At 39.2% G+C, this 13,043-nt stretch overlaps 1 protein-coding gene across 1 annotated transcript in view; it reads right to left on the reverse strand.

The window, feature by feature from the left end:
• Window positions 1-4,068: 4,068 nt before the first annotated feature.
• The window catches only part of Gtpbp10 (GTP binding protein 10), a 20,236-nt gene continuing 11,261 nt past the window's right edge, over window positions 4,069-13,043 (reverse strand). The window contains exons 6-10 of the mRNA XM_028781767.1: window positions 11,867-11,919; window positions 9,447-9,554; window positions 8,659-8,736; window positions 7,643-7,766; window positions 4,069-4,816 (exon numbers count right to left, since the gene is read on the reverse strand). Coding sequence (XP_028637600.1) covers window positions 4,608-4,816; window positions 7,643-7,766; window positions 8,659-8,736; window positions 9,447-9,554; window positions 11,867-11,919 — 572 coding nt within the window. The 3' untranslated portion in view covers window positions 4,069-4,607. The remainder of the gene's footprint in view (window positions 4,817-7,642; window positions 7,767-8,658; window positions 8,737-9,446; window positions 9,555-11,866; window positions 11,920-13,043) is intronic.

Raw genomic sequence — 13,043 nt, forward strand, 5'->3', positions numbered from 1 at the left:
AGACTGTCCAGTGGTTTGCTCTTATGAGGGGCATTTTGATCAAGCATAGAAAGAAAAAATACAAAATATATGGTTCAAGTATTAAAGGGGCAACAGTAAATGCAATGGAGCTAAATCTTGTGTTCAGAGATATTAAATGGAATTTAGGGAGTGGTGACCTCAGGGCAAGATTCCACCCAGTTGAGCTTATTGCTTATGCATTTGCAATTGAACAAGGGATAGTTATATCATATTAGGCATTATGATGGCCTGGTGATCGTTTCATTTGGACATAAGGAGATATTCTGTGTCAAAATGACAAGGGATGGATTATGATGGCTATTCTCGGTTGTCAATTTGACTACATCTGGGATGAAATACAATCCAGAACTTAAAAAGATCTTGTGAAAAGGTAAAGAAATGCTCAAGTTCAGCTGTGGTGGTACACACCTTTAATCTCAGCATTTAGGAGATGGAGGCATACAGATATCTGAGTTCAAGGTCAGTTTACAGAACAGGTACTAGGACAGCCAAACCTAGGCAGTGAAAGATGTAAAAGAATAAGGGGGCCGGGTCCCAACCCCAACAAGCAGCAGAACTTGGCAGCTTTGGCCATGTGGCTCTGGCTTTAGAATCAAGAATAAAAGGAGTTACTGAACAATTGATGCTGGTAAGCTGCAGCTAAGAAATTAGTAGTGATTAAGCGACCAGCATCGAGGTGTGGGAAAAAACTCGTGCAGGGCACGCACTCTACCTGTGTCTTACGTGGCTGATGGCATAGGTTAAATGGAGATGAGACCGCATGTCAGGGTCCTGGGTTCTGGGAGTATGGCCAAACACCTGCAGTCTCAGGGTTCTAGGCCTGTGCCAACCCAAGATGTTCTACAGCCTGACAAGTGAGATCTTCTGGGAAGTGTTTTCTGAAAGCACAAAGACGCTGTGTTCCAAAGCTGTTGGAAGAAGGTTGTGCCTCGTGCTGGTAGCTGGAGTTAGTAATGTGTAAGAGTCACCCAGGTAGTACTGGTTTTGAAGGCATAAAGGGACAGGGAGAGCAGCTGAGGCTTGGCTCTCTGCGAGGCCAGGAAAGGCCACTGGTGAAGGTTCAGCCTCAGTTTCAGTTGACAGCCCAGAAGGGTCACCCAAAGAAGTTGAGGCTTGGCACCATGAATGGAGTCTATGAGAGGCCATTGGTGAAGCCTAGTTACAATAGAAGACCATAGGGTATTGGAGATGCCACTACCATGGGGTGACCACCAAAACCAGCAGCAGCAGTAAGGTAGAGTTAATCAGAGACTGGAGTGCTACAGAGGGCAGGGCTGGAGATGTGACCCAAGTCATTTGGAGGAGCCCAGACACTGGAACAAGACGCTAGGAAGCCGTGTTGCCTTGGAGACTCCAAGATGTTAGTGATGCAAGAGCTGTGGGATACCTGCGGAGGAAAGCTGCTAACAGGGAGTAGAACCAGCCCAGAAGAAAGAATTGTGTTGCAGTCATCAAAGCTGAAAGGGTTTGGACATCAGACAGAGATGTTTGGAGTTTGCCAGCTGGTTTTTGGCTTGCTTTGGTCCAGTATTTTCTCACATGACGTTTGGAAAGGTAACGTATACATTGTGTGAAGTTGGAAGTATGTAATCTGCTTTTTGATTTTACAGGGGATTACAGTTAAGAAATTGCATGAAGAAACTCTGCACTTTTAAGCATTGCTAAAATGCATTTTATATTATGCACTGGCTAGGTTTGGCCCCCATAGTTTTGGCTCATGTGTTTGAACAAGCCTACAGAGGCCAGGGAGTGGAATGTAGTGGTTTGAATATGCAGGGAATATCACTATTAGGAGGTATGGCCTTGTTGGAGTAGGTGTGGCCTTGTTGGAAGAAATGTGTCACTATGGTGGTGGGCTTTGAGTCTCCAGTGCTCAAGCTCCACCCAGTGCAGAAGAGACCCCACTCCTGGCTGCCCACAGGAGTCTCCATCTGGCTGCCTTCTGATTACGATGTAGAACTCTCTGCTCTTGCAGCACCGTATCTGTCTGCACACTGCTTTCCTTCCCACCATGCCAATAATGGACTGAACCTCTGAACCTGTAAGCCAGCTCCAATGAAATGTTGACCTTTTTGAGAGTTGCCTTGGTCATGATGTCTCTTCACAGCAATGAAGCCCTAACTAAGATACCCAAATAGACCACCTAACTAAGACCAGCACTAAGACAAAATCAGATAAAAATGGGGACTCTTGAATTCACCTCATGAAGCTGTCCTCACTGCTACTTGTTGATGGGTAGAAAACATTTGAAGAGGGCACTGATGGGATAAAGTGTCTAACAAGCCCAACTTCAATCATGTAGGCTGACCAGTATAAGCTCATCGTGGTTTTCCTCAACCTCACTTCTTTGTTATGAAGTAGGCCATGTCAGCTCCCTGCAGCTTCTGCTGAGCAGTACAAGCGGATGAGGGTTCTACCTGTTCTTTGTAGCACTGCATGTGCAGCAGCCTGCATAGTGCTCAATAAATTCCCCTGTAACAAAGAAAAAAGGGATATAAGAAAAACTAGTCCATGCACTAGAATGAGAGAGAGGTGGGCATTGGGAACAGAAACTAGATTAAAATTAAAATAATATTTTATCAAACTATACATATTATCAAGTCAGAAGAAATTTGAGTCCAATCAACATACAATTAAAAAAGAATTTTTCAAAAAGGGTCAATGACCACAACTGTTACTAAACAATAAATTATTAAATAATTTTTAACAAATAAAAAAGTATTATTAAAGAAAGGGTCTGGAGAGACAGCTCAGCAGTTAAGAACACTGGCTGCTCTTGCAGAGGACCTGGGTCTGATTCCTCGCACTTGCATGGTGGCTCACAACTGTAGAGAACTCCAGTCCCAGGATATTTGACATCCTCTTTGGGCTGCCACAGGCATTTCATTCACACGTCACATGGTACATGTACTTACTTACAAAATAGCAAACCACATACAATAATAAAATAAACATACTATTAAAAAACAATGTTTTTGAAACCTGGTTCCATTATAAAGTGCAGAGCAACCTAGAACCTGCTATGTCGCCCAGAGGGGACTTTTTACTCAAAATCTCTTGCTTCTCCTTCCCAAACGATGTGGGTAGAGGCCCACACCACCATGCTTGCCTAAGGAAGTTTTTAGAGCTCATTAACTTGCTGCTACTTTGTAAAAAGAAAAAAAAGTTAAATAAAATTACAGTGAACTCGTTTGCGGAAAAAAAAAATGTAAAATTTTTCCATAAAATCATAAGCTCAACCAGACTGAAGGTCTCAGCAAACAGAAATGTCTTTTGCCTCATACTCCTGTATATTGTTTGAATTTACTTTGTAAAAGTGAGCATGTACATTTCACATAATAAATTTCACCTAAAGGGGAAAAAAATCTCTATTTGTAAGTATTTTTTAAATACTTCAATCAGGAATTAATAAAATCTATCTTCGAGCCGGGCGGTGGTGGCGCACGCCTTTAATCCCAGCACTCGGGAGGCAGAGGCAGGCGGATTTCTGAGTTCGAGGCCAGCCTGGTCTACAGAGTGAGTTCCAGGACAGCCCGGGCTATACAGAGAAACCCTGTCTCGAAAAACAAAAAAACAAAACAAAACAAAAAAAAAAAATAAAATAAAATCTATCTTCTTGGAAGGCAGGCTTCCCCACTGATTATATGATGTACTCTTCCTAGAAACTTCAAGTGGCTAACATAAACTGCCTAAATTTGAAAAATAATGTAATAAAGAGGGGGTAGTTGTAAGAAACTTGAAAATCAAAGTAGGTGAGCCAGTGAGGACCCTTTGACCCAATTAGCTATGAGTCAGACTGTGAGGTCCTCAAGCTCCCACCAATGGGATAGGACCCAGTCACCACCCACGTCAGGAATAAAATACAGGAGCCCTGCTGGTCTCAGTGTGCTTTGCTAGCCTGGGTCTTCTGTACACTTTATGCAAAAAAGGAATAGCCTTGCTGAGCTAAAACCAGAAGAAAAGGAGAACAAAAATTTATCTTCCTGAATGATGACACATATATCAGGAAACCTACCAATAAACACTATCTTTAAAATGTGGACAAGCTTTCAAATTAATGTAATTTCAATACTATTTTTAATTGATACAAAATTATACATGCATCTTTATTATACACAGCATGTTTAGAAATACAAGGTCAATCTACTTTAAAAGAGATTTCTCTCAAAATTTTTTATAGTTAGAACACTTAAAACCTACTTTCTTACAAATTTTCAAAATATGATTCATTGTTCTATAAACAAGGTACACAACAGGTTGTCTGTAAAGCTTAACTGAAACTTTGTATCCTTAATGTATCCAACATCTCTTAATCTTCTAGCTCCTTTTTATACCACAAATAATTACCGTCTTCATTATTTCAATCAGTTCAATTTTTTTTTTCAGATTCCACGTGTGAGATCATTGATATCTGTCTTGCTGTGCCTGCCTAGCTTCTTTGATCATACCACACTGCAGGTTCATCTGTGTTTTCAACATGATTTTCTGATTCCTTAGAACCACATAGCATTCTGTCAATACGCCAGACTAGGTTTAACTGCTGTCTTTTCTGCAGACAGCAGCAGCACACTCTGAGGTGGCTCAGTCTAAGGCGCTGAACTGGAGCTCTGCAGAGTAAGCAACTGTTTGCTGTGATGCACATTATTTTCTTTGTCATCCTGTTCATCCAGTGCTTTTCTTATACAGCTCTTCAACTCTTCAATCCCTTCTCCAGTAACTGTTGAGATGGGAATGATATGCTGGAACTCCACAGCCTTCTCTGGAATCATCTTTCTTTCAAACAAATGCAGAAATTCTGAAACGAGAACAGGTGATTTTCATTGCCTTTTAAAAAGTTAATTCAAAACTGTGAAACTGACAACTTAGCATCTGGAACTCATTCCCTGTTCTTCCCTGTCTCATAAACTCTTGGGATTTGTGTTTTATTACTGACAGTGGTGGTTCTTAGCACATGGTCAGTACTGAGTAAATAACTGTTGGATGAATTTATTTTAAACAAAATGAAGAATAAATACTAGTAAATCATGACAATACTTAAAGAAATAATAAAAATTGCTTGAGGAGGCCAAATAAAATGAGGTAAACATCACAATGACATCACTTGGAACATTCTGGCTTACCTTAGTACACATATAAGTTCTAACTTCAGACACAGTATTATCACTATTTAAATGGCGGTCCCATTAAGAATTGCAGCACAAGGCCAACCAACTCAAAAGCAGACCATTTTCTCTGAGTCTAGTCATTCAATTAGAGGATAACAGACGCTGCATGGCTTTATCTTCTTCCTAACACCATGGCAGTCGGGGAGGGGCACAGCCAACTGCCGAGTAACTAAAATGGGTAGATTGAAAACATCCTGACTTCTAAGAGTTATAAACCTCCAAGAAAATCCAGAGAGATGAACCCAAGAATTGTGGTCCAGAATCCATACATGCTCTTGAGTTACCCTCACTTCTAGTACACCATCTGCAAGAGCAATAAACACAGTGAACTCCTGACCTGATAAGGCAAATGATGTTAACAAACGAGACTTTTAGGGAATATTTATGACCCAAGACTAACTTACTAACTCAAAGATAGTTCTAACATGTACATTATGTAAGGGAATGATTTTCAAGAAAAGAAAAATGATCTTGGTGCTGTCTGCTAATCTTAGTATATTAAAGTCTGTTTTCCCCAATTATCATTCTAATAACAGAAAGAAATCAGTATTCTTCAAAAGCAGATGGCCACTTGCCATTTGTGCATGAGTCCCTCTTCTAGACATCATCACCACAGGATAAAAGTGTTCTACCACACTCCAGTTTGCCACACTGTGAGAGTCCTTGTGGTGGTTTGAATAAGAATGGCCTCTGAAAGCTCATGTATTTGAATCCTTAGACAGCAGGAAGTGTCACTATTTGATAGGAGTAGAGAGACTAGAAGGTGTTGTTGGAGGAAGTTTGTCACTGGAGGTGGGCTTCAATGCTTTGAGAAGCCCATACTGGGCCCAGTGTCCATCTGTCTGTCTCTCTGCAGATGTCGCTCTAATCAGGATGCAGCTCTCAGCTACTGCTCCAGCACCTACATGAGGCTATGCCCCACGAGGATGTACTCAGACTCTGAAACTGTAAGCAATCCCCCAGGCAAATGCTTGCCTTTACAAGAGCTGCCTTTGTCAGGGTGTCTCTTCACAGCAATACAATAGTGACTAAGTCAGTCCCTCTAGCTTTCTTTATACAACGGAAATATTTCCATTTAGGAAATTCAGGCATATCCTTTTAGTCACAGACATGAGTCACACACACTACTTTCTCTGTCACATAAACACAGAACTAAATGTTCTTTTCTAAAGGCTAATATTCTTCAGAGTTACCAAGTTAAAGTAGTTAAACAGCAAAAACAACATCAAACATCAATAAAAAAAAAAAAATCCCTCTTTAAAACAACTGGCTCTGGGGGCTGGAGAGTTGACTCAACAGTTAGGAACACTGGCTGCTCTCCCAGAGAACAGGTTCAATTCCAGCTTGGCAGCTAATAGCTATTTGTAACTCTAGACCCCAAAAATCTGATGCCTTCCACTGGGCATGCACATAGCACACTGACATACACACAAAGAAAATACCCATATATAAAGTCTCAAAAAACAAAACAAGAAAAAAAATGTAAAACCTTACTACGTTTGTTAAAATACAGTGTGCACCAGAGACACAAAGTACAAGGACTGACGAAGCTACTGTGACAGAACTGCTACACTCCATAGATAGTTGCTGACGTTTCTCCTTTTACACACATTTTGGGTGGTTTGGTTTTGTTTCCTTTTAAAATATTTTATCTTTAGCTGGTCATGATAGTACACAGCTTTAATGCTTGCTCTCAAGAGCAGAAGCAGGTGGATCTCTGATTTCATAACCATCCTGGTCTATATAATGATTTCCAGATAGCCAGAGCTAGCTTATGATGCCATCAAAAAAATCAAAAAATAAAAACAAAAAGTCAAGAAACGAAGACTTTTATTTTATCTTTAGTTACATGTATGAATGGGAGTCTGGGTGCAGAGCTGTGTGTGAACACAGGAGGCATCGGATGCCCTGATGGGTGGTTATGAGGGAGGTATCTGACATGATGCTGGAAAGTAACCCTGGTCCTCACTAGAACAGCGTGTGCTCTCAGTGCCTGAGACGCCTCTCTAGGCCCTCTCTCACACCCTTTACAGCTCCATATAAATTTTAGTTTTTTATGAAACCTGATCTTTTCAGACCTAAGTAGTCTTTCTTTTCTTTCTCTAACTTTACGTACTCATTTTGAGACCAATAATGGCTGGTCAATGCTATTTTAGTGCTTCAAACATTATATGTTCTTTCTTTAAATATAGTTTCTAGAGTAGAAGACACTAGTTTTCTTTCCCATTGATTTTTTACTACCATCAGTCATACTAGTACATGCCTATAATTCTAGCACCTGGGAGACAGAGGCAGAAATTCAAGGTGATTCTTAGATAAACAACAAACTTGAAGCCATCCTAGGCTACAGGAAACCCTGTCTCAAGAACTTAACCCCCCCAAGCAAAACCATAAATCCCTGACCCTCTGCACACGGCTAGTGTTGGGGAACAGATGGAACTGAATGGATGCTTTACCTTCGGGGCTCTGGAGCTGCTTCATCAGTTCATGAAGTTTAACCTGGGCATCCGGCAGGTCCATCTTATTAACTGCCAAGAGTGCAGGTTTTGTCTGTAGTTCTTCTTTGTATAACTCCAACTCCTTTAAATAAAAAGAAAAACATACAACAGTATGAAGGTAATGGCAATCTTTCTTTAATAACCTGGTAACTCTACAGCCCGTTCATATCACCACAAAGCAATAAATCACAATAACTATAAAATTAACAATGCTTTTTGCTAAACCAGTGAATGGGATGTTAGCTCACACGACTCCTCAGAAACAGCTGAGTTTGTGCCTAGAGCCAAATGTAAGTTACTAGAGTCATATGCTAGTTGTAACAATTTCATATCTGTTGCATTCTTGGAAAAGGCATATGTACTTAAAAGTACATTTCAATAACATTGTGGGGCTAGCTACAGAATTAAAACAGAAAAGGTTGCAGTTTTTTTCCTTCTTCTTGCTTAAGTGGTTAACGTGACATTCAGTCACAGATGCCTAGTAAGCATCTAGTCTAAAGCATAAGCAAAAGATGGCTGTCAGTTACAGACTGAGCAGTCAGGAGCACATTCATTGCAGGCAATGAGAAACAATGGTAGTAAGGTAAGATTATTCAGTAACTCTCAGCAATGTTGCTTACATGGTAAGGAAAGTGCTTGGGAGTAGAGCTCCATGGCAGAATCCTGGGGTAGCACTCATGGTTTGATCATCAGTACCCACCAACAGAGCAAAGAATGTGAGGGACGTTCACAAGTGGAGAATGTTTCAGGAAAGATGCCAGAGCAGAAGCCAGACAAGATGTGAGGGGATGTGGAGCCAAGGAGGGCGTTGCCAATGTCACAGTTGGAGGAAAGGGTGAATAGTGAAGATTTGGAAACAGCAACCTTAACTTTTCAACTGATATAAAATCTTTAAAAAGGTGGGTACTCTGATTACTATGTGACATGCCTACAAGGTGGACTAGATCCAGAACACAGTGAACCAGAAAACTTACTTTTATAAGAAGAATTATAGTTTCAAAGGCAGTTCTATACCGAGTTACAGAAGAAAGCTGAAATCCAGATATATCAACCTAGAGAGAAGAGAAAACACAGAACATAAAAAGGTTATTTAGTCTTGTGCTTAGAAATGTTATTTCTTAATAATTTCAACAAGGAGTAATTTCTCAATCCAAATTTAACTGGTAATTCAGTCGTTCAATGAAATAACAAACTGCATTGTCATGATAACTACAAGCAGTACCATAAACTGAGTCACTGATGAAAGACTAGTATAGATAATTGATATCAATATTGATAATTTCATGTTTGACTCAAGCATGCCAACTAGACTGAAAGAGACACTACATAAGACTATGCCGCCAAAATCTCAAGGAATTAAGGTCTCGGTAAGTCTAGCCAAGTGTACAAACAGAGCAGCAGCAGCACTTCCATCCCCGTACTGTAAACAAGCATCGTCTACTGTACTTGGCCCACTGAAATAGACTCACAGGAGTCATATTCACTAGTACCGCCATGTACTGTTTAATACCAGGACTACATTCTAAAAACACATCCACTGATTTTATCACTGTGTGAACTCACAGAGTATGATCACTCGTCTAAGGTGGCTGTGGTGTCACCAGGTTGTAGGATCTTTTGGTACCACCATAAGATATGGAGCAGCATTCATCAATCATGAAAACATGGTTTTGTGGCAGATTATATTTAATCTTACTCACAAGGTATTTCTAGGAAAACCAAGTTAATCCATTTGAACATCACTGGTATGCATCTGACTTACAACAAAAAGCAGTTGTCTGGTTCTCTCTAAATGCTTGAGGAACTTGTGGCCCATGCCTTTGTTCATATGTGCTCCTTCTATCAAACCTGGGAGATCAGCTACTGAAATCTGATAAAAAAGAAAAAACATGAAACCAAGGTCAATTTTTTTCCCAAATTTTCAAACTTCATATACTTTCTAATTAATCACTCTATGACATCTTTGAAATAAATATGCTAAAATCTTTTGTTATCAGATATCTGTGTCCTATTTTAACTCATTAGTATACCAAATTATAACTATGGGGGTTAGTTTAATACTTAGTTAACAGTTACTAATGTAAGTGTGTAAGTATTACTTAGTGTGTACGTATGTGTGAATGTGTGCAGGCACTCGTGAACTAGAACATGCATGCAGACAGGGGACAATTCTCAGGAGTCAGTTTTATCTCTTGCCATCTGTGGGATCCAGGGATTGAACTCAGGTCATGAGGTCGGCATGTAAGCTCCTCTACCTACCGAGCCCTGTCAATCTTTAATTCTGACCTTGTGTTATGCTTATGTATTCTTTTATAGAACTATAACTCTGAATTCATTAACATTCACACATAGCAAATACGCCCATATTTTCTAAGTTTTACATTCCAATTGTAAATGACACCATTGCTCTTTTTCTGCTCAAGATATGCCAGCAGCATGATTGTCTGTTCTTACACAATGAGACAATGCAGTGTCCCATAGTCCTCCGATGGGTGATCATTATTAACAATCACTTTACACTTCTCATAGTCCTCCGATGGGTGATCATTATTAACAGTCACTTTACACTTCTCAAGCCTTGCTGTGTATCATATACCTGCTGTGTCATCCGGGTCACCGAGAGGGCATTTATTGCAAACAAACTGCCAGGCAATCCGTAAGACATTAGTTTGAAGTCTCTGGAGATCAGGCATCATTTGTCACTGTAGTCCCTAGCCCACCCAGATGGTTTGGGATGCAGTAAGGAAGGAGAAGCACTGTCACCCATATTGAAAAGGAACCCTGAGTCTGAGAGGAGTCTGTGGCTATATGACAGAGGTGTGTGCACAGCAAGGCTCTCACATCCTGAAATCTCCTTCAGAAATCTCCACTGATCTCCCTTAAACAATAGGTGTAGATAATGTTCTTTTCTTCTAATTATTGGTCATTATATTCAACAGATACTATATTCTGTAAGTTTATTTGGCATTTAGTACTCTATAATGGTTGATGTTTTATTTTTTATCTTTTTATTGTGTCTGAGAACTTCATGAACACACTTGCACACACCATTACCATCTAAGATCCATACTTTACACAGTGCTCATCCTTGATCTCGTATGTCCTGAAGGTTTTGACAAATGAATGACGCATCCGTAGTAATGGTGACACATGGAACAGTTTCTTTATCCTAAGAATCATCTGTGCATCCTCTACACATGCCTCCTTTCTCTTTATCTTGACAAAATTGAACTTTTCGTTTTTGTCATCATTTGCTTTTATTAAAGTAACAATAGTTGAAATTGGAAGAAGATAGTCTTTTGGCTTCTTCCCTGGGCAATATGTATTCAAGATCTTATCTTTGTATGGCTTCATAATCCATTAATATTTAAGATGGACTATTCTGTTCTCTAGATATAACACAGTTAATCCATTCACATCCTGAGAATCTTGTTTCCAAGTTCTAGTAACTATGAATAAAGCTGCTAGAAACACTGACGTGTGTACATAAAGTGACTATAGTTCTTCCTTAAGTATAAAGCAAACGTCAATGAACCGCTGCCTTCCCCCGTTTCAGAATCAGAAACTTGGAATTAAACAGTTTCACAGAAGTATCATAGTTTCTATAGAAAGTCATTTTAAGAACTAGAGATTAACAATTCACTGGGGTAGTAAAATAAGGGCATATACTGAGAAAATACAGACTAGGGAAGACATAAAGACATAATTCTGTAGAGATGAAGTGAACATAACAATTGGAAAGAGAAGAAATTTAATTTTTGCTTTACTATAATACTGTTGAGCAGAATTACTTCGTCTATAGTTTTACTTATCCTCCAACAACAACAATAATAACAACCACCACCCCTCTGTTTTTTCCTTCAAAACCGCAGACACATGTAAATATAAAAGTCCTACTACCAGGCAAGAGATAGATAGCTCAGTGGTTAAGAGCATATGTTTTCTTTGAGAGAATCAAGTTCAATTCCTAGCACACTGTCAGATAGCTTAGAACTGCCTGTAACTCTAGCTCCAGTGAATCTGACAGCCATTTGACTCATACAAAGACATACATACATATTTATAAATAAAATATATTTTAAAAAGTTCTATCAAAAACAAACAAACAAACAAACAAAACCCAAAAAACCAAAAGGAAAACCCAAAACAAAACCAACTGTATTTTAATTTAAAACTACCAACCTGTTTAAAATCATTGTACATAATCTTTCCAAGTTCAGGCCTTAGTGTTGTAACTGAAAGAAGAAATGGCAGTAAATTAAGGAAGGAATAAAAGACTAAATTCTCTAGAAAAATGTCAGTATTATATATAGATTGAATAATATCTATTTGCTGAATATTTAATCCCATTTTAATTTGTTGAAATGGGTATTACAGTTATCTCTGTCATTCATATTGTACTTTAAAAAAGACAGAGACTTATGTGCTTTGGTCTGAAGTCCTATTGCATGTCCAGTGCAGCTTGAGAATGTTTAGGGGCTCAGATTTAGGTTCTGATCACAACTACTGGTCCTGCAGTAAAATTTTTCTTTCTTTTTAAGAATTCATTACCTTTATGTATTTATTTATTCGGGGAAAGGACTTGTGCATAGAATGCTATGCATGTGAAGGTGAGAGAATACCTTCAGGACTCAGTTCTCTCCTTCTACCACATGTATAACTGACTGGCAGGCTTAGCAGCAAGTACCTTTCCTTTACCTGCAAAGCCACCACACAGGGCCTGGTAAAGTTCTCATCTGAGCTGTTCTTATGCCTTCTATTTCTATATCAGCCCTCTCCTAGGACTTTTTGTCTTTCTTTCTATCAAGGCTAATCTGGCTTGTCAACTTAACTGTCATTCTGTGGGTTTTTGTTTAATAATGGCAAATACTGTATCATATTCACTCAATACTTTTAAGCTAATCTTTCACTGTATCTCATCGAGCTACTGCATAAGTATACCAATTACTCATTCCAGATTCCTTAATGCTTTATACCAACTAATTTCTAAAGTATAGCTAAGAGAACTTTGGAAAGTCTATTTTATCCCTTACATAAAGTCTTCTAAATACTCTTAAGATGTTTAATAAGATAAAAGACAACCCATGTAGTTTATGGCATTTGATCTGATTTTAATCTCACTTCCTCTCTCCATCTCTTCATGTTTTCTAGACAAACAAATTTCCTGTCACTACTGAGCTGAGTACTGGCTCTTTTCATGACTTAAAGACCCTTTACCTCTATACTTAAGCCCTGATTAATCATAATCACTGTGCGTATCTCTGCCCAAACGCAGACCTCAGGAAGGCCTACCTACAGCAGTCACTGCTGCCCTTTAACACTGCCTTTCCGTGTATCTATGTATCAGTGCTATTCACAC

This window comes from Grammomys surdaster, unplaced genomic scaffold (assembly GCF_004785775.1).
Source record: "Grammomys surdaster isolate TR1022 unplaced genomic scaffold, NIH_TR_1.0 543, whole genome shotgun sequence".
NCBI lineage: Eukaryota > Metazoa > Chordata > Mammalia > Rodentia > Muridae > Grammomys > Grammomys surdaster.